The following is a 21,561-nucleotide window of genomic DNA, read 5'->3' on the forward strand; positions in this document are numbered from 1 at the left end:
TCACGGGAAATGTAATAAATGACCTTAAAATAGTGTCTTATCTCATATTTATACTAAACTTTAGTTCTTGTTTATTTTTTCTTCCAAAAGAAATAAATATTCTTGGAACCTGCAAGGATCAGAGAGCTGAAAGACTCTCGTATTTTTTTTTTTCTCCATTCAATTTTTTTTATTACAAAGACACTTTAAACTCTGCCTGCCTGAAGAGTTTTATCCTTAAAATAGTACTTTTTACTAAGGTGCATAGTGGCTGAAGAGCAGCTGCTCCACATCTGAATTTTTCCTGTAGATCAGCAGAAACATAAAGCAAAGGCTGCTGCTGGAGGAGCCAGTTCCTGTTCTTCTGGGCTACTCTTTTGTGGTGCTAGCATAGATATAGCTGTTGTAAAATGGAGAAGGAACGGAGATAAGCTTTTTTAGAAGTGCTAGTTTATTCAGGCCAATACAAAGAAGTCAAGTAGCTGGTTTTGTTCAAGTAGTAGTGGAGCATCAGCACTTCTGCGCTTTAGAAAGCAGACAATTGTCAATATCAACGTGTTTTTTTCTGCCTTATCCTTAACTATGTATCCTCATGACACCTATGAAGCACAAAACAGGCCCATTTAAAAGTGGAAAGTAATATTCAAAATTGCCTCAAGTCACACTACGCTAGCTCTTGATTTAGAGTTGAGGTGGGGAAAATAACATTAGTATTTTCATCCCCTGCAGCTCTCTGTGTGCTTTAGGAGCAGATGTGAAGCCTTGGAAGGGGCTGTGGGCTGCTGCGCGTCACATCACTGGCATGGCTAGTGGGACAGCTCTGAAGGAGGCCTTGCTGACCAGCCTTGCTCTTCTAAGAGGCCCTGCCGTGTCTCTGCTCTCTGTCATTCCTTCCTCACCTTGTTCCTGCTACTGACCTGGCAGCTCATATTGCTAACATGGCAGGGAATATTTAGGTTGAAAAAGACCCTCAGGATCGAGTCTAGCTGTAGTCTTATGACTATGGAAGGCTTCATGTTTAAATGAGAGTAGACAGACTTGCTTTTGTGCTGGGGATATGGATTGGTTCAGGGATGGGTCCCATGAGTACTGATGGAGATGTGACCAAAGCAGAGAAAGTGGGATGGGGAAGAAGGATGCTTTTTGTGGCAGTAGGCTGTTAGAACTCAGCTGGCAGCTTTTGCTGTCACGTAAAAATAAACTCAGTGACTGTATGCTGAAGCAAATAAATGGTATTCCTGTGATCTCTTTTTGTTGAATGTTAAAAATGTGGTTACAAAGTTAGCTTTTCATTGTCTCCTGCTTCAAATGCAAGAAAACAGTCATCGCTTAGCTGTTTTTTGATGCCTTTGAAGGGAAGCTTTCTGAACAGGGGGTACAATCTGTCTGCTACAGACATCGATCTGGGGCACGTCTGAGATGCTGGTTAGCTCTTATATAGAGCAGATGCCTGGAATACAGTTCAGAAGTGTTCTAGACACCTTGTGATCAGACTGATGCTGTAGCTGTGTCTTTTTGGCTATGCTTAGCAAACTTGCACCTCATATAGGATTTAGAAAAGTAAAATAAGGAAATATACTATTTTTCTCTTTAAGTGAACATTTGATTCCTATCACAATAGTGTTTGTTGCTTTGAGATTCAATAACCCTGTTGTATTAAAGGGAGGCAATCCCTGAAAAACTGCAGGTTTTAAGGATGTTTGCTCTGAAAGCTTGCAGAAGGCAGGATTTCTCTGTCCCATGCTAGCAAAGTGCTTGGCTCAGGCCCTACCTGTGGAATTAGTGCCACTGCGGATTATTACTTGTCTGTTATTTGCAGACTGATTGCAAGATCTTTGTACCTTGCTTGACTATCCTGATGAGTGGATGAATATGAAAACAATGCTGTACACAACTGGAAAACTGAATACAGAGGCTGATGGAGGAATGTTGGTATCTTCTCTAAGGCACAGTGAGATGAGCAGGCTCCTTGGGGTCACCTTATGCAATATAGCCTGAGCTGATGTAATAGCTCACTCCTGTCCAGCAAAGGAGAATACACCCACTCATGTTTTTCCTTTGCATGTTGTTCCCCTTGTGCTCATCCTCATAGTCTGAATCTGATCAGATTGTGCATAAAGCCCATTTGCTACGCTGCCCGGGCAGAAAGCTCTTTCTGTGCCATGTGAATTTTCCAATGCTGATAAACTCAGTTAACTTACTGTTCCGTCAGACAAGTGTCAGGGTTGGTACAATAGAGTCAGAGGCAGCACCTTCTGTTCCTGATAACGATGGACCATTTGGGATGAGCTGGCATGATGCAGCACTTCAGCCATTTGCTGCGTGCTGACCTGGTCCTTCCCACCTTGCTCATGTTTGCCCCTGGGGCTTGCTGCATGATATGCTGAGAAACATCAGCATCCAAGTTGCCATGTATGATACAAGCTTTATTTCTTTAACTCCTGCTGAGACTGATTTTTGCAGAGGGACTGAACTCCCTGCTGGCATTAGCCCAGTGTGTATCTACTGATTGATACATGTGCATCACACTTTGTCTCTTCTGAGTCCTGCTCAGAACTCCGGTGTAACTCCATTCCTTTGGGTAGACTCATGCCTTCTATGCCTGACTGCAGCATTTGCTAGGTAAAATTGCTCTAATATTTACATTGACAGTATAAATAGCAAAAGTACTATCAAACATATATATTGATCATAATAGCTGAACTGTTTGATTTTCCACTGCAGCAGACTACAATAAGGAATTTTAATCCAATGCTTAGTCTCTAATGCAATGAAATTAGATTTATTTTTTTTCTAAGGACTGCAATAGTTTTGGATATTAAACTTGTATTCATTTTTTTTTAATTCATTGGGTAGCCTAATTGTATTTTTTTGTTTTGTTTTGTTTTTTATTCCTTATCCTCTCAAGTGGTTACACAACTTGACATTAAAGTCAGTAATTCCTCATTGATAATTGCTCTCAGGCTATGACATCAGGATTTCTGGAAATATAAATCCATAGTGTTGATAGCAGACCATATGATTTCATTCTGGGAGCTGGCCAGTACAGTTGAGCTCGCTGATGTATAATGTATGCAAGGGTGGAGATGATACAAGAGCAGTCTGCTTATGTGCCTGACACACTTGCTCTGTTTCCAGGGACTGCTGTGTTACAAGAGCAGATCTTTAATTCAGATGCTCTGTGATTGAAAACAGATCATCTGCTTGCTATTTATTGCTTGAATATTTGGTTGTTTTGATAGAGCTTTCCTGATTCCCACCTCCGTGTATTTGTTGTGGCTGGTGACATGAATTAATTACTCATGAAAGTATTGCTGCAGGGCTTAGTCTTCCAGAAGTGTTACATTTGCCATTCTGCAATTCCTGGTAGTCTGTCACATGGGTTTTGGAGGCATGATGCAGACCTGCATGTAGGGCAGTGCTGTGCTCTGAAACAGATATGTTCAAAAATATTATCAGGAACATTCTTCATTTGCACATGGGTGGAGTAGGCTCAGTGCTCTAATGAGAGAGACCATTGTGGGCTGCTCCAGAAGTTAGGAATTGCAATTAGGTTCTGGAATGACCAACCACAAGATGCTGACAGGGCCAAGAATTTTATAAGGTTCAGAAAGGAAGTGGATGTTTGCCTAGGGGTTGGGAATGGAGGGAGTTGTCAGTATAAATGATTACCAAATGTTTTGGAAGGTATATCAAACTTCATGTTCTTGACTCTGTGCAAGTTTCTAGGTGTCAGGCTGCACTGTATTGCTTCTGGGACTCCTGATATCACAGAGGAATGGCAGGACTAGTCATAGCTATGGTGATCAAAGAACCATCCCAAGGCTTTTGGAGACTAAGAACATCACAGTGGTAGATTTATCTTCTAGTGTGGCACCCTCTTGATTTGAAACGTTTCCCTGTGCTGAGGGAAGAACCTTCAGTAGTAGTGCTGTTCCTGTATGAACACCCAAAATACCTTTACGATGGATAATGTCTGTTAGGAGTTGACACACTGTGTAAAGCTGTCTGGGGAAGACTCAAGCCAAACCGGTGAAGTGGAATCATTCTTGGCTAATAAGTTACTAAGCGCATCCCTGGGCTTGGGCTGTACAGCTCCTCAGTCCGAAGTCTGTAGTTTATGCTTGAGTCTCCACTGGGCTTTGTAGCTGTGCTGGCTCATTCAAAGTTGCTAGTACCTCTTCACAAAGTGTTTTGTTTTCAGATGTTTGCTTTGCATGCACACTGTACATACCTCAAGCGATGAAGTGATTGTTGGGGAGCAGTGGCATATCTGATTTTCCAGACGGCTTGCCAAATTCAGTTTGATCTTAAAGCTGGTTGAAGGCAGAATTGCTGTAGTCATGTTTTCCCTACTCCCTTGTGTTATCCCTGCCTTGCATGCAGCCCAGACAGGGAGCTGAGCCAGCTGAAAAGTTAACCCTAACCTCTCTGAAGTTAAAACTAATTTTCCTGAAACTCAATTTCCTGATATAGCTCTCCACCTACCTATAGGAGTGCTGGTGGCAATGTGAAGAAGAGGTCAGGATAATGTGGCAAGCGAATTCTGGGAAAGAAGGGTGCCAGATAAGACTTAAATTGACCTAACCTGTATGTGGAGATACTGCAATCCTAAAACCACATGCAAAACAGAAACAAGCATGTATATTCCCCCCTTTCTTAAGAAAAACAAAATTTCTGGTCTTTGAATTTAGACCTCTGTGAACTGACTTCATCTGCAAGAGTTTATTTTGCTCTCAATTTTAACATTTAAAAAAATGGGTAAAAATGCCACTTGAACATTTAAGTTGTCCTCTGGATTAATTCCAGTGCTTTTGGATAAAAATGAAAAGGAGAGAATTTTCCTCCTATTCCTGTATTTGTTGGAAAAAACGCTGTGAAGAAGGATAGTGATATTGTGTAGGAACTCTGATTAATGTTCCATTTCTTTCACAGCAGCATAATTTTTTTATATTTAAATGATAGGATCTTATGCTATTGCCCATTAGCTTGTGTTTTGTTTTTTTTTTTTTTCCTTACCATTTAGGAAATGACAGTAGGGTAAAACTAAACTTTAAGGATTGTGGTATATAGAGAGCTGTGAGATCTTGCAATATGTAGTCTGACTGTAGAGAAGCTGGCATTTGTTTGTAGGGAAACTCACAGTTGTTTGTTTTTGTTGGTTCTTATTTTTTCAGCCATCACTGAGAGGTGGTTAGCTTCTCCAGAACAAGGATGTTTTGTTTTGTTTTGTTTTGTTTCTGCATTGTGTTTTTCTCTATTTTGAACCGATCTAGGTATCTGGCAGTGATCAGGTAAAGGTTAATTAACATTTGAGTTGCAGCTTGCTTGTTATCATGCAGACTCTCTAAGGAGCAGAGTGAAATAGAGATCACCCCTCCTCTAATGGGACTCTTGTAGGGAAACCTGTAGGATACCCTCTGCTGCGAATCTTATGTATCAACCCATGCTCCACGTGGTTAAAACAGGACATACTGTTTAAAACATGTGGTTGTAATTGAACAAACTACTTCAGAGAACTGGATTAGCTATTTCAAGGCATACAAGGATTTTTTTGCGTCCTTTCAAATGTACAGAGACATCAGGGTGCTCCAGTCTTAAAACTAGTGGATCCTGCAAAACGTTTTATTTTACTGGACTGGGAGAAAAGTAAGCATACTGATACAGACTGAAGATGGAGCAGTTGGAGGTAAATGGAAGTTTAGAGCGCTCAGTAGGGTTGAGTTTGGGATAAATGTGGCAAAAAGTGTGACTTTCTGACCTACAGCTCAGGATTTTTTGACAGGGGAGCTTTAGGCCTCTCACATGGGTGTTAGAAATGCACACACAATGGTTGTTAAAAGAAAGTGGCTGTGGGTGACTTGCTGACCTGGTGGGGTCAGAATTTACTTCCTGTGTGACATCAGGGAGCATTTTTGCGTGCTGCAACTCTGTGTGATCAGCATGCCTGATTTTTAAGAACTCACAGTTCCTGCGATGCTCACATAAGTGGGAACATCTGTAGTTACCCTGGTTATCTCTAAATAAAGACTTTATGGATTGAGGTGTTGTGAATGAGTGACAGCTGTCTTTATCAGCCCCAAGCACTGAGAAGTCGCATGCTAACAACAAAAACTGTTGGTTCTTATACAGAAAATAAATTGAAAAGGCAAATGAAGAACTATGTGAAGAACATATGTTTTCAAGTTCTCTGCAGTCAGGATGTCTAGAAGAGCAGGAGATAGTGCTCTATCTGTACTAAAGCTGTAAGAAAAATTGCTAAACATTGTGAAACTTGCAGAGCCATTGTGGGAGTAGCACTGAGTCTAAGCATGTGGGATACTCACACATACAACAGCAATTACAATTCACGTCCCAGCCACAATTATGCTGCTCCATTTTTCAGTAACTAAGAAAGGAATTTGGCCCAGTGAATGAATTTGAAACACTCTCAGTTGGACTGAATGATCCAGAAGCATTCCTTCCTGTTATAAGAACCATGTGCATTTTGTGTTCAACTCAGACTAGACTAGCTTGTATAAGCCAAGTGGGGTCAAGAGATGTAGTGCATGCACTGAATTAGAGCTGGGAGTAAGTTAAAAAAAAAAAAAAAAAAAAAAGGAAATGCCTTCTGGTAGCAGTTCTTCAAAATTCTGTCAAAATTGCATGGAATGAGCCTGCTTCAGAACAGTAATGTGCAGACTAGTTTTATAGTATTCTTTGATAGCAGTAGGTATTAAAAGATAAGCACTGTCTACAAGATATTGGTGCTGTTCATAAACCTCATTTTTGTCTTTGCCTGTGACTCAGAAAATTGCAGAATGGCTGAGGCTGGAAGGTGCCTCTGGAGGTACAGCTCAGCTCAGAGCAGGATCCATCATAGCACGTTGCCCAGAACTACATCCAGTGGTGTTTTGAGCATCTATGAGGATGAGAGACTTTGCAGTCTCTGGGTAATTTGTCCCAGTGTTTGATTACCTACACAATAAAAGCACAAAGCAAAACTTTGTGTACTATTTTCAGTATCTCAGTTTTTTGTTACTTCTTGTCACTTGACTCTTAGGAGGAGTCTGACTCCATCGTCGAGCATTTACAGATCAGCTTCCTCCCACATCCTTTGTGTCCCGAGGCTGAACAGTCCCAGCTTTGTGCCTTCTTTGTATGCCAGATCACTGTGCTCTGATGCTGAACTTGGCTAGTGTGTTCATGTCTGTCTCACACTGGGAATCTCAGTTCTGGATGGAGTACTGCAGAGGTAGTTCCACCAGGGCTGAGCAGAGGAGAAGGATCATCTCCGGTCTGCTGGCTGCTCTTCCAAATGCAGCCTAGGGTACTGTTGACTGTATTTGCTGCAATGTTTAATTTGTTTGCAGGGACTCCATATCTGTATCTCTGTTTCTATAAAGCTGCCTTCCAGTCAGTTGGCCCCCAGTGTGTACTGGTACATGGGCTGATTCCTTCCAAGGTACAGAATGTTATATTTCCCAGTGCTGAACTGTGTGAGATTACTGTGAACACGTTTCTGCAGCCTGTCAGAGTCTCTCTGCATGGCAGCACAACCTTCTGGTGTTATCAGCCACTCCTAGCCTTGTATGATCTGAGTATTTGCTGAAGGTGCCATAGCCTAGGTCAGTAATAACAATGTTAAACAGTATTGGGCCCAGTATGTCTCTTCATAATCCATGTAGAGGTTGTATGAGACTAGAATCTCAGTAAATAAGGATCTGTTGAACTGCTACTAGTTCAAAAATCTGGACAAATATTGCTGGAAAGAAGAGAATAACAATACAGCATAATGGAAAAACAGAGAAAGCTACAAAAGAACTGGGAGGGAAAGGGCAGTACAAGTACAGTTTTGGAGTGGATAGGGAATTCTCCTAATTGGCTGTGGCTTAGCTTTTCCTTTATCTATGTTCTTCAGAATTCTGGACTGAATTTTACTTTTTTATTATTGTTATTTTTGAAGGAAAGTAAGTAAAAATGCTAAGAAGGAGAAGTTTGCAATCCGGTTTTGAGATGTCAAAAAGCTGTTCAAAAAGCCCGTTGCTCAGTTTCACGAGGACAACTGGCTGAGATCAATGTACTGAATTCTAGCCCTTCTCATCCGCACTGGAGAAAAACTTGCTTTTGATTGCTGGAGATTTATACAATTTTTTTTTCTTAATTATTAGGCATTGTGAACCTCAAGGTTATACATGCTCTGTACATGTTTATTACAGCTTGTTCTGTTTAATTTGATACTAATTGGTTATGTTGAAAGCAAAGCTTCTGATATCTTGTTATCAGTGTTCCTGCTAAGCTAATTAAGCCCCTGAGACAGTGCTGCTATATTGTTTTTCTTCCTGATGTGAAAGAAGGTATTTATTTTGCTCATAGGCATATGAACTCCAGCATGGAGTTCACAAAGGGCAGGTCCTGCTTGACCAACCCGATCTTCTTCTGTGATCTAGTGACCCATCTGGCAGATGAGGGAAAGGCTGTTGATGTGGTCTACCTAGACATCACCAAAGCCTTTGGCACTGTCTCCCACAGTATTGTCCTGCAGAAGCTGGCAGCCCGAGGCTTGGGCAGGTACACTCTTGGCTGGGTAAGGAACTGGCTTGAGGGCCAGGCCGAGAGAGTGGTGGTAAATGGAGTTAAATCCAGCTGGCAACCCATCACAAGTGGTGTTCCCCAGGGGTCAGTGCCTACTTCTTTAGGACACTGAATAGTGATGAACTTCTATAGGGGCAGCCAAGGCTTTTAGAAAATGGGACTATGAGTTGAGGACACGTCCTGTTTGTTAATATTTTCTATTTGAAGCAGAAAACTGTATTAAGAAAGAATAAAAAACATTTTCTACACAAGGAAAAATGTTTGCTACTTTGTGATAGGATGTTTAGTCCTTTGGCAGCAGGTATCTGTAACGCTTTTGAGTCTCTGGGAGTAGCAGGATCCACGCAGTGCTACCTGCTGAGAAGTGGGGAGGCTGGAAAACTGGAGGGCAGGCTGCCTGAACTGTCTGAACACTGGAGCCCTATGCTTTGTTTTAAAGTAAATCATGATCTTTCTATCTTCTAGTGAACTTCCTTAAGTGATGGTGGAGTTTTCTCACTTCTAGAGGTTTACCACAGTTGGTATGTATTAATGATGACACTTGAAAGTAACTTTTTTTTAATTGCCTTCTCAGGTATCTGACCTTCCGTTCTTTAGCATATGAGCTGGAAGAATGTTATTTTTTACAAGCTGTTTTGAACAGCTGCAACCCTTTGAACACCAGAGGAGGTTTTAGGCCTAGTTTTCTGGAAAAGCAGGATTCTGCAGGTTGATACTATCAGTACATCTCTTTCCAATTTCAACAGACTCTTCCGTCTGAAAAACTCTGTAAATTGATCTTTCCTTTTTCTATTGAGCTGAGGAAGAACACAGTTGTGGACAAAGTATGTTCTTCCTTCTGTAAGCTGAAATTTCCATAGGTCTTCCTCATCAGAGGTGTTGTGAGTAGTCATCATAGACCTGAAGATAGCTGCTCTCTTTCTTCGTTCACGTTTCAGAGCTGATTCTTTCTTGACTTGTACTCAGCCATTCTGTTTATGTTGAAATCTTCTCTCCTTGCTTTAATGGTTTGTCTGAGACTCCCACGTTGATGGAAGAAACAATAATGAATTTTGTTGAGAATTCTTTGCCAAAAGACGCAACTTGATGTAGTTTGAGTAAATGTCAGTTTGGGTAAAACAACGAGAGAGTGAGGAAAGAAGGATCAGCTGCTTTCTTGTGCTTCAAAAAGTTGGCTGTTTTGGGGAGAGGACAGGAAGAGGAGGGAGAGTGAAAGAAGAAAGAATCTGAGGTACATTATTAGAAAAGGGTGAGCGCCTGAGTGCCAGAAGCACAAGACATGAGTGCCAAATGTGAACAAATATTGCTGAGTTTTCATGAATGCTGCTTCTGCAAGGAGAGAAGATCCATTTGCTCATTAACAGCTATGCCTGTAAGCGAATTTCTGAGTATGTGAAGGAAGAATAAGCTGTGCACAAAGGAGAAGATAAATGTCAGAATTCCATAGGTCTGGACTTCAGAGTTGCTTTTTGCATGTGCTTTGTTCCTGTTTTTTACAATTTTTTCTTTTTTTCTTTTTTTTTTTTTTTTTTGCTTCTCCACACTATCAGCCTTTTATTGTTCGTGAGGAGACAGACAGACTCTTGTTCCAGAGTAGGGGGAGGAGGGAAGAAACGTGTAAGCGCAGTGGAATGTCCTTTTTAGTGTCTCTCTCTGGCTCTAGGTTTGACATGTGGGGATTTTAACGTATAATGAGCAGCAAAGTGTCAGAATACAAGCGACAATGAAAACAAAATTCAGTCAGTAACCTTGGGGCTCTGAAACTGAGCAAATGTTTATCAGAGTAAGATTATGCTGGACATCATTGAATAAGAATGAGCTGATGTCACACTTGGCAAGAGCAGGAACTGGTTTTTTTCCGCACAAACAGCACAACATAGCAAGGAGAAAGCAGAGGGAAGGGTAGGAAGGAGGGGAGGGGAAGGAGGAAGAAAGGCGGAGAGCTGTTTGCTGTAAATTGAACTAATAAAAATATAAAGATGTGGTTTGTTTTGTTAGAAAGAGTCTTGGAGGATGTAAATAGACAAAGGTTAAGGATGCTTCAGGGCTCCTCCTACACTGTGGCCTTGAAGAGCTGCGTACAGATTTCTGACAGCCGTTGCATAGTCTGCCTTGACTTGCTCCAAGTAGGCAGTGTACTATAGGCTTGTTTCTGTGGTCCTGATTCAATGGCAACTCATTTGGCTTTAATGGGAATTTTTACTTGAATAACAAAGTCCAGCTTTTGTGACCTCTGGTAGCTTTAGTGCCTAGTTAATGAATAGGAGGATCTCCCCTCTCTTAGCCTTGTATGCCCTGTTTTTAAAGCTTCATCTTGTTTTATACTTCAAGTAACATGAAATGTTAACTGCAGAAAGAGAGATTTGCTTGATGGAGGGAGCAGAGCAGGAAAACCAGGTAGCATCTGAAGCTAAGAATTAGCAAGCTGTATCTGGTGAATGTGCAAGTGAGCAGTATTGGAAAGTGACTCGGAAGAGGTGTAGATATAATACATACAGCACTGTGGGTGCTGCTCTGTGCTCTTGTATTCTAGCTTGGCAGACTGCTTGTGAAGTGGCACAAGTTAAACAGGAAAATACCTTTCCTGTACTGGAATAAGCATCAGTGCCAAACATTATAGCAGTATATCTATGAGGTGGTAGTTGTATCCCATCAAGCTCCTTTCCTCATCCCATCGAGTACCCAAGCTGTTAAAAGTTAAGAGCAACCCTCCTCGCATCCACCCATACGTCTACAGGCATTTGTTTAGTAACAGCCCCCCATGACATTGAACACAAAACTGGGCGTTATTTTTTCAAAATGAAAAAAATAGAAATTTAGAAATGGGGCTGTTGTGGGAGCAGCAAGCACAAACTTTGCTAATCAATTTGCGGTTCTAACTTATGTTCAGTGAGCTGTCATCGCAAGGTTTTGAATCTCCTGCTCTGGGGAAGGAGGCGAAGCTTTGCAACGGAGCCACTCAGCATGCAGTTCCCTCAGGTGTATGCCGCTCTCCGGAAGCTTTTGGATTTGATGACTTCCTGCTACACCACACTATCTCATTCAAAAAAATCCCGCTCATTCAGATTGAATAGATTTGAGTGTTCTCATCTGCTGAATGACCTTACTAGACACATGCACACTTCTGACCTCTTCTGCAATGACTCAGCGCTGGGTGTAAGTGAAGAAGAGCACATCTGACTTTAAGACAGGCTGGACAAAGAAAAGCTGTTGCATTTGTGCAAGAGGAGGAACAGTTGTGTTTGTGTGCTCGGTTCCTTGCTGAAAGCTGCCTGAATCAGATGAGTCTTTTAGCTGTTGCTGCAGCATAGTCCTTTATAAAGAAGACTACAGCAGAAGAACTAAAGATAGTTACATATTTATTAACTAGGGAGTTGGATGAAAACATTTAAGGTAAATGTATTTCTAAGAGTCATAAAATTCAATGTTCAATTTACAGTTTTAAGACATTCTAAATTTTTTGTACTTTTAAGTCAGTCAGAGTTTTAGATGCTGTTTTAAGTTACTGTTACTAATACTTAGGCACTTAGTTTTCCTATTCACTTTTTCACCTGGTTCAAGAAGAGAACTGTACACATCTATACTGCTGTGGTTTGTTTGTTCTCATGCTGCTTTTAAGCACTTTTGTTACAATGGAGATGTGGATTCAGTGTGTTGCTATGTACTTATGTTAGCGAAAACAAATGCTTCATTATCTCAGAACAAAATACGGTGGAGCTCTTGTCAACACCTCTGTGACTACAAATTCAAACATAATCAATATTCTTCATGTAAGACTTATCTAAAAAATGATAGCTTAAAAAGAAGTCTGTTCACTGTATGCCTCTTCTCAACTCTACTTCTGAGCCTATTTTCATGCAGTTAAAAAAGTAGTGCAAAGATCATTGCAGAAGTGGATATACATTTACGGAGGACCTGTATCAAAACAGCTGCTTTCTGTTAACAGCTGCTGTTCGCACAGCCATGCTGACGTTAACAGTGAGGGCAATATGAACAGGTACTAAGAAAGCAAGTTCTGTTAGCTTGCTAAGAAAGTACAGATTGCATCCTGAAAGTGAAAAATCTAATGTCAAAATTGACTTTCAGTTGCTGTGGGTTGGTGTTAGATGTGGTAGGTTGAGGTCACTTAGATCTGGATTTACTGACTTAAGTATTTTGCCGGGTTCAGTGTTATACTTGGCCTGATGGAGGCTTTCGGGAAAAGGATGCTGAAGCTACGTAGTCTTTAGACAGCACAAGAACAAGTTGCTGCAGGGTGAGGAGTTTGTGCAGGTGAGCTGTTCTGCAGTGCCTGCTTAATTTTCAGGCTGTTTAGGTGCTTGGAACTGTGCAGCTGCCTTACCCTGTATGTGTTCATGCAGAAGGAGCAGTTGAGCCTGTGCCTGCTTAAACAGCCATGGTACATCTCTGCAGAGTAGGAGTTCTGGCTGCTGGTGCAATGCCAAGCATCTGCTTGCAAGCATCAGAACTTTATCTATTCTTAAACCTTGACTGATCTATGAAGTAAATCCTCTTAGGTGCTGTGATTTGCTAGAGTGGTGTAATTGCAAAGACCTTTAAAGATGCCAAAAATATTGAAAATAAATTTCCTTAAAATAGGAGTAAACAGAGATTTTCCCCACCAAATGCTTAATTTTCATTTGTTTTCATGAATAATCTTGAAAACCTGATTTGGAATCAAGTCTGCAGTTTTTTTTCTTTTTTTTTTTTCTTCTCCCTATTTTGGTAACAAAGAAGATTTGCCTGGCAGCAAAACTCTTTGGCTTCAGAGCTCATCCTTTCCTGCTATTTTGTTCCTTATCTGAAGTCAGAACCTTCTGTACAGAATGTAAGAGCTAGTAACTGTCTGTGTCACAAGCAAAGCAGTAGTTTTGTGAGTAGTGAGTGATTAAAAATACTGCTTTATGTGCATTTTTAATATATTAATAAAGAGTAATGTGATTTTTGTTGTTGTTTTTAAATCTGTGTTTGTGAATTCTTTTTGTCCTGGTGCTCTGCCACATCCCATGGGTTTACCTGTGGCTGCTGAACTCTTCACACCTTACAGTCGTGCTGTGACTGCCAGCCAGGTTTGCTCCTTGTGATCTCTAGAGGCGGAAGACAGAGCTGTCATATGGGTGAGCTGGGGTGGAGGGCTTGGGAAGAAGGTGGTACACGGCCTAGAGACCTGGACTGACAGCAAGCCTTCCTCTTTAGACCATTGCCTTAGTGGCTGAACCCTGCAGCTCTGTGCTCTGATTCAGATACTTCTTAAGCATTTTGAAGCTTCCACTGCCATATCCTTGCTGAGATCTGTGACTGGCTTTGTGTGCAAGCAGAGAACCCAGTGGGGATGTGGCAGTTGAAATGCTGTTAAGTTTCACTTTTAGTCAAGCAAATCAGATGGTCTGGTTTGGTTGTTGTTGTTTTTGTTGTTGTTTTTTTTTTTTTTTAAATGCTGATCAGTTGACTAACATTTTTGTTTTATTTGGCCACTGTGTGTATTTTCTAATGTAATGAGCAGAAGGAGATGATGTACTGGCAATCATACTAACTGGTATTACAGAATTACAGGGGTTGGAAAGTCCTCAAGAGATCAAGTCCATCCCCCTGGCTAATGCAGGTACCCTTCAGCAGATTGCACAGATAGGCATCCAGACAGGTCTTGAATATCTCCATAGAAGGTGACTCTACAACCTCTCTGGGCAACGTGTTCCAGTGCTGTGCCATCCTTACCGTAAAGGGTATTCTACTGATGCTTTATGCATCCATTGTATGCTCTGTTTTTCTAACTTCTGTGTGTGCATCTTAAAGTAGTCAGGGGATGCTGAGTTACTCTTGTGCCTTATGTAGCCTTGTACTACATGCCAGGCTGTGTCCTAGGCTGGAAGAATACTTGTCTCTCTGCCCCTCTCAGGGCTCTTGTCCCAGCTGCTGAAAGCTTCCTGTTCCATCTACAAGACTGCTGCCTCTTGTGACAGTCCTTGTAAGTGCTGTGAGGAAGCTGTGATTTGGGTGAGTAAAACTCTGCATTGAGTAAATGGAAAGGTACCTAGTAGAAGTGCTATGGTGAGGGAAGTAAAGTTTTGCTGTAACATGACTGATACTTTCTATAATGGGTTTAGGAAATAGATCTGCACTGTGTGTGAGCGTGTCATCAGCAGATTGTATATTAATAACTTAAAGAGTCAGTGTTGGGAGAGGGGTATGTTTTCACAGCTACACTGTCTGAGGTGGAGGTTAAGTGGAGGCAGCTGTGAGCTGTTATATCCTGGGTACATCTGATTGCAAAGGGAGTGCAACAGGCAACATCAAAGCCAAAACATGGAATTTGCCAGCACTGTCCTTAAGCTGTCCCCCAGCTTTATGGCCATGCTGGGGCCCAAGCCCTTGGCTTGGAGTATGGGGAGTGAGGGTTTGAGAGGCTCCCAGCTTGCTGACCACAGATGCCATATGCTGTGTGCAGAGCTGCTGGAAACTGGACTGCCATTACTGGCTGCTTGTGAGGACAGGATCACATAAGTGCTGTCATTAATGCTTGGGTATGTAGCAGCTTATTTTAATAGTAAGGTGGTGCATTTTCATAGTATTTTACTAGTGAGTTCTTTTACTGAAGTGCGAAAGGAATGTAAACTACCTACTGTAGAGGAGGTACAGTGTTCTCGATTTCCCCCCTTGGGTCTGTAAAACACTTCATGTTAGGGATTCCTTGTGTATTTTGTCTTTCTGCAAGGTACTTTCTTACTTGACAGTATTTGAAAGAAGATGATAAACGTGGAAGTAATACAGAGTGTAGTAGGCTGCTTATTTCAGCGTAGCTATTGAATGCTTTAGGTGCCCTAGGAAGGGCACAAGGTTGAGTGATTAGTTTTTAAACACTTTGTCAAAAGTAAATACCATGTGTTGCTTTCCTCCTTCCTTCCCCAGCTCAGCTTTTGAGTGATTTCAGTATTCTCTGTTTACAGTTTAATGCTAGATCTAGCTCCATGTCTCCCTCTGGCCTTGGAAAAATACCTGTATTAACAGTTGCAACTGTTCAGATACTAGTGGGAAAATGGCAAGTATTGTATTCCTTTGTTGTGGTTTAAACCAGCAGGTGGCTCAGCATCATACTGTCATTCACTGGCCCCTCTTTCGAGTGAGATGGGGAGAGAATAAAAAGTAGAACTCACAGGTTGAGATAAAACTGTTTACGAAGATAGACAAAAGGAAAATAGTTATGACTATATATGTACATGTATATATGTGTGTGTGTGCGTAAGAAGTGATGAACAAGCAACTGTCCAACACATCCCCCAGCTGATGCCCAGATAGTCCCCCCGAGCAGTGGAAGGGAGTGAAATGAACTCCCACCCCCTTCAAAACTCCTTCCGTGTGATACCATATGCTATGGAATATCCCTTTGGCCAGTTTAAGTCAGCTGTCCTTATTCTGTTCCCTCCCAGCTCCTTGGGCCCTTTGCTGAGAACAGCCTTGGTCTGTACAACACTGCTTAGAAGCAGCTATAAACATCAGTATATTATCAATATTGTTTTTCTCCTAGAACCAAAACAAAACATCGTACCAGATGCTAAAGAAAATAATTCTATCCCAGTGGAAACTAAGGCACTGTTGAGTTTTTTTCTGAAATCAGTTTTAGTGCAAGAGTGGGATAGAAACAGACTGAGTAATTACCGGAGTAATGCAGCCACTTCCATGGCATGCTCATGAAGCCTGCAGAGAATACCTTTGCACAGATCTCTTAAAAATAAGGGGCTTACGAACTGAAGACTTTCAGATCACGTTACTACAGCATATAGGAAAAAAATGAGCTAGCTAATTTAGGTAATAAGTGTCAGCCAAATGAAAACTTACGTGAAATAGCAGCCCACACTGCTAGCACAATGGTTGAGTGATAAACTAGGTTGCATGTGAGAAAAGAAAACAAAGTAAAAATGCCAGCTCTATAGCATTTACAAATCTCTCCTGTTCTTTGGTATATTTTTCTGAATGCGCATAACAGACAGAAATTGCAGTTCCTGGGACCTGTGGCCAGGTGTATTTTAGTTCTTTAGACAGTTCAATAATATATTTTAAATAGTGCTTTTGGAAACTTGGACAAAGGCCATGACGTGGCCATAACTCTTTTGTTGTGACGTTATTTTTTCTACAGCAGTGTGCCTTGGCTGAAGCCCTTAAGTTGTGGGGCTGCAGTTGGAGTGGAGGCCTGTGTTTATCAGAGCAGAACTGAATAGTTTTAGTCCTATCCTAACACTGAATTATACATTGCTTTGAAACAAAAATTATGGAAAAGGGAAAAAAATATCACATCTGCTTTTTGTGATGATACAAAAAAGAAAGAAGGCGCATTAAAAGTATTACTACATACCAAGTAGAAACTGCATTTCATGTACGTAAATAGTGGTTATGCAGCAATCAGTGCTGTGCTTTTTTTACAGTTACAAAACACCAATAACTTTATCAATAGCTGCCATTACTTAAAAGTAATTATTTTTGTTTCAATCTCTAAATATTTCCCTGCCACTTTAAACCAATGGAAGACTTACGCTCACTGGCTCTGTAAGTAAGTGGCCTGCTCACCATTCTTGCTTTGTGTCACGTTTTGGCAATAAATTGCAATCACAAACTGGCATGTGAACACTGACATTGAAGAAGGTACCCAAAAGTTAGGAGAAAATCAACAAATAGTAGTATTTGTTAGTCTAATGCATACATTACTTGTTGAAAAGCCATTCCTCATTTACAGACAAGTTGTAGATACAAATGGATTCTATAAACCTGGAGTGGCTGCTCATTTTGCTTTAAATAATCCTTAGGAGATCTCAGACACATGCATATGAGTAAGTTACCATGGAGAAAACTGGGTTGTGAACTCAGACATGCAGCACTTGGGCTGTGCTGTAGTTACTGTCTGTGCATGGTCTCCTGGTAAAAGCAGCACAGTGTACTCTGTTCTTACTGAATTTACCTGGGATAGTGTAGACACAAGCTGGCTATTGTGGAACAGCAAACTTGCCTCAGCTTCACGTGGCTGCCCTTTTGCTCAGAGGTGACTTCAGATGTCACCTTTCCTCTACAAACAACTCTGCATTGTGGTTTGGTTTTGTTTGTAGTATGTGCTACCCCACGTGGATAAATATCCATACACTTTTGCCTAAAATGAAATAAAAGTTAGCCTTAGTAATATAATCAATTACATGAGTTTTAGCTTGTAATTAGTTCCTGCTTACCCTATTCTCTTTCATCTAGAGCCTAGAAAACTTTCTATCTGAGGACAAATGTTAACCACATTTTACAATGTGAGAGCGATAGGAAAGCTTGTTAAGGTCTTGTTATTTCAAGATCTTTTCAAGGTCTTGTTATTATATAGGTGGACAGGTAAAGTTGAGATTTTTTTAAATGGTTTCCATGCTGAAATTCTTGAAGTAGCAGCTTGCTGTTGCCTCAGACAGAGGTTCCCTCTGTCCTGTACTTCCCTCCATCCTGCCTCTTCAAAGCTAGCTCTAGGTTTTGATCTCCTGGTAAGCTGACTTCTTTTGCAACCCTACAGAAGAAGGAAAAAAACAAAACAACATCAAAAAAAAACCCATGCAAACTAAAGCACAGTATTCTCTGCTGCTTTAGTGCAGTGAATGGATATGTGTAATAACTGTGTGTCAGTGCTGGCTTGCAGTAAGCATAATAAAAATGGGAGTTGGGTTTTCCCTTTAGAGGAGCATATATTTGGGGGTCTGGAGGGAAGAATCTTAATTTGGCTGTGGTTGTCTCACGAAGTTTTATTAGATGTCTGAGAAGCCGTGTGGGAGAGACTGCATAAATGTGTTTAATACTGACGGTTCCACAGGAAAACAGACTGTGCTGCTTCCTGCACTGCTGGAATGTGTTACGTGAGGGTGAGAGAAGGGGAGGGATGTTCTGGTAGTGGAGTCATCAGGCTGGGGGACAGCAGCTTCCATGTGGTCTCAGATAAATCACTTAACCTCTCGGTGCCGCAATTCCTCATCTTGCAAAGTGACGTTAGTATTCTGCCCTTTGTACGTGCGTAGTGCTTGGGGTAATGAGGTCTGTTGTAGCCTGCAGATGTAATCTGCTTACATAAGCAAGTGACGGTAGGTCTTAGATGGTAGGTCTTAATGTGTTTGCCACAAAAAAAAAAGTACCTGTGGAGGAAATGCAGTTTAATCCACGACACAGAATCACCGCTCTCTCATTCCTGTGAATTATGCCATCCATTTTCCCAGTCTTTGTATTTCTTCTTTCGGGTCAGTGGAAGGAAGTGGACTGCACAACTAGGCAACTGCCTAGTCGAGAGCACTCCTATATATTACTTCTGTGCTCCAGAAGTTAAAATGAATAAGTAAATCAGTGGAGAGATGCACTTGGCGGGATCTTGGTTGCTTTTATTTGATGTGGTGCAGTGGTTTGCTTTTCTTCAGAGCGCGTTGTGTGCCTTTTTCCCTACCTGAAGTTTCAAAATAAGTGCAATTGGACAAGTAACTGATCTTCTGGCAGCCAGTAGCAATTTCTCCAAGGCTTGATGCTCAATCTTGTAGTTACAAAGAAACACATGTAAGTAACTTTCAGTGCATACGAACTGAAGAAATGCTTTCCCCTTTTGGATATTCAGATTTCTAAAAATCCAAATGTGGAAGCGTTTCTGATTTGCTTGTTTTTGCTTGCTCTTTTAAAACAGAGATCTTAATTTAGAAATCTTTTGCATCATTCAACAAATATGTTGGTTTTTTGTTTTTGTTTTTGGTTTTTTGCATTTTTGCAGCAGTGTTCAAAGTCCCAGGAGCAGGCTCCATCATGCTAACCACTTTGCAGATTCTTTAAAATGTGGAGCAAAAGGTACTGCTTCGGAGAAATTGCAAACTTCATTGGTACAAAAAGCCGTACACCTTATTGATTATATATAGCCATTCTTCTGTGACAGGAGGAAATTTTAATGGTACACAGATATTTGCAGGATCTAAGCCTAAATAAAAACGAAACTCAGAAGTCAAAAATATTTTACAAATTCTCTTTTTGTGCAATTAATATTAAAACCTCCTGTGGATCAGAATTTTTTTCTATGTAAGATCTGTGCCTTTAGTAGGTAGAGATTCATAAGAGTTTGGGTTTTTTTGTCTCTGTCCCATAGGAAACTATATTTTTTAAAGAAACTTAAATGTCTTGGATCTCCTTAAGTGCTGTTGTTTTAAGATAAAGGAAAAGTGGAGGTGATTTTTGTATCTTTCTGAGTATTGTCTTACAGGTAGTAGCTCACAGTGTTGGGAAACTGAGGCACATCATTCACACTGAGAGAATATTTGGGCTCTCTAGTCAGAAAAGTTGCCTGTTGAATGATGTGACAGGACAAGAGTTTTCAGCCCATCTGTCACCCATGCAGAAATAAAAGGATCACATGGTATGGGCTCCAAAATAGAGGAAAATTTGCTGTTACAGCCAACATTCCTTGCCACAATACAAATATGTTCTTTGCTCACATAATAGCTGTTCAGTTTGTCTACAGTCAATTTGCCATCCTCTGTGCCACCTTCCCTTGTTACATTGGGGTAACTTGCATCCCTCATGCTGAGCAATCTTCCTCCAGTTTTTAATCGGTGTAGTAGTGATTTCTGGTGTGTTTCTGTCTTTAAACGACAACCAGCAGCTTGGAAAATGAGTATCTAGTTTAATAAGAAATGGAAATTTTAGGTTGTTTTCTCTTACAGTCTGAGAATAGGAATGCGTTCTGGAGGGGGGCAGGGAAAGTAAAGCAGTAATCATGCAAACGACACTGTGAGGACAGCAGTGAGGTCTGGCATGCTGATGAGCGAGTTCATATGCTGGCTGCTTCAGGAGGCAGCCTGAGCCACTGGGGACCTCTGTCCTCTCCACCTTTTGGCGCTTGAGAGACTGACCTAATAAATATTTTGTTACACGAGATATGATCTCATATCCTTTTAAAATCCGCATATCTGCCAACTCTACTTCCATCCCATAGGATGGGGCTATTAAGTGAAGAGTTCAAAGTGTGGGACAGAGCTTGGAGAAGGAAGTAGTGATTTTCAAGAAGAAAGTTATTTAATAATACCTGGAAGTTCACAGTTCTCCAGAAACGAAGCTGTCTCAATGCTGAATCACTGGAGGCTTGTAGTTTATCTCCTCAACTCTCTGCTGTACAGAAACAAAGGATACCAGCAACACCCTTTTTAACCTTCTGCCCTTTTTTTCCATGTCTCTTGGTTGTTGTTTTTTTTTTCTCCTGTGAATCTTAAGCTTTTCGTGATTGTAGGGCAGTGTGCTGCTCCACTATCCTATAGGGCAGAGCTTGTGGATAGTGCATGATAGCCTTCTAGGATCACTGCTGCCTGCTTATGAGGAGAGGATGAAGGAGAGAGATGTGGAGCAGCAGGTTGCAGCCCTGAATCCTTTGGTTCCTCCTGGACTCCTCAACTGTCTTAACTGTTTTCAGTCTCTTTCACGATGTATCAAGATGAGTTACTGCTGCTATCTGCTCTTTTGAAGTAAAGCTACTGACCTGCTAAAAAAAAAGTAGCTGTGAATTAATAAAATATTAATATTTAGAGTGTGGGTAGTAAGTAGTCACTGTGTACAAGAAAAGATGGGAGACGGATTTTTGTTGAGGGTTTTTTTTGTCAGATAGAAAGGTACATGGCCTTTTTCATTCTGTTGCTTATTCTAATTTTTCATCTCCTATAAATTGAAATTCTGAGCTAAATTGTTCTCTGACACTGGCAGCATGAACCTAGAGATCTGGAGAGAAGCTAATTGCCTTGGCTCCAGCCAGCTGCATCACCACAGATAATACCATCCTCTGTCTTTGAACGATGTATGTCATTTATTTGAACTTCTGCCGCCTTATGAAGGTATTCCAGCTTGAATGTCTGCGTTTACTTGAGCTCATGTTTTGTTGGATGGTGAGTCAGAGGCTCCTTGCAATTTATTCACTTTGCTTTTAGCATTATGTAACCTGTACATGGCTGTAAGTACGTTTAGGTAGCATAGTCCTTTGCAGCTCAT

At 41.0% G+C, this 21,561-nt stretch overlaps 1 protein-coding gene across 2 annotated transcripts in view; it reads left to right on the forward strand.

The window, feature by feature from the left end:
* The window catches only part of BORCS5 (BLOC-1 related complex subunit 5), a 58,930-nt gene that overhangs the window by 16,420 nt on the left and 20,949 nt on the right, over window positions 1-21,561 (forward strand). Inside the window, exon 3 of one of the 2 annotated variants that reach the window (XM_048952805.1) lies at window positions 11,444-13,477. The exons of the other annotated variant lie outside the window; for it this stretch is intronic. Within the exon in view, the coding sequence (XP_048808762.1) occupies window positions 11,444-11,733 (290 nt within the window). The 3' untranslated portion in view covers window positions 11,734-13,477. Of the gene's footprint in view, window positions 1-11,443; window positions 13,478-21,561 lie in introns of those variants that run through there. 2 annotated transcript variants of the gene reach the window in all.

This window comes from Lagopus muta, chromosome 1, assembly GCF_023343835.1.
Source record: "Lagopus muta isolate bLagMut1 chromosome 1, bLagMut1 primary, whole genome shotgun sequence".
NCBI classification, from domain to species: Eukaryota; Metazoa; Chordata; class Aves; order Galliformes; family Phasianidae; genus Lagopus; species Lagopus muta.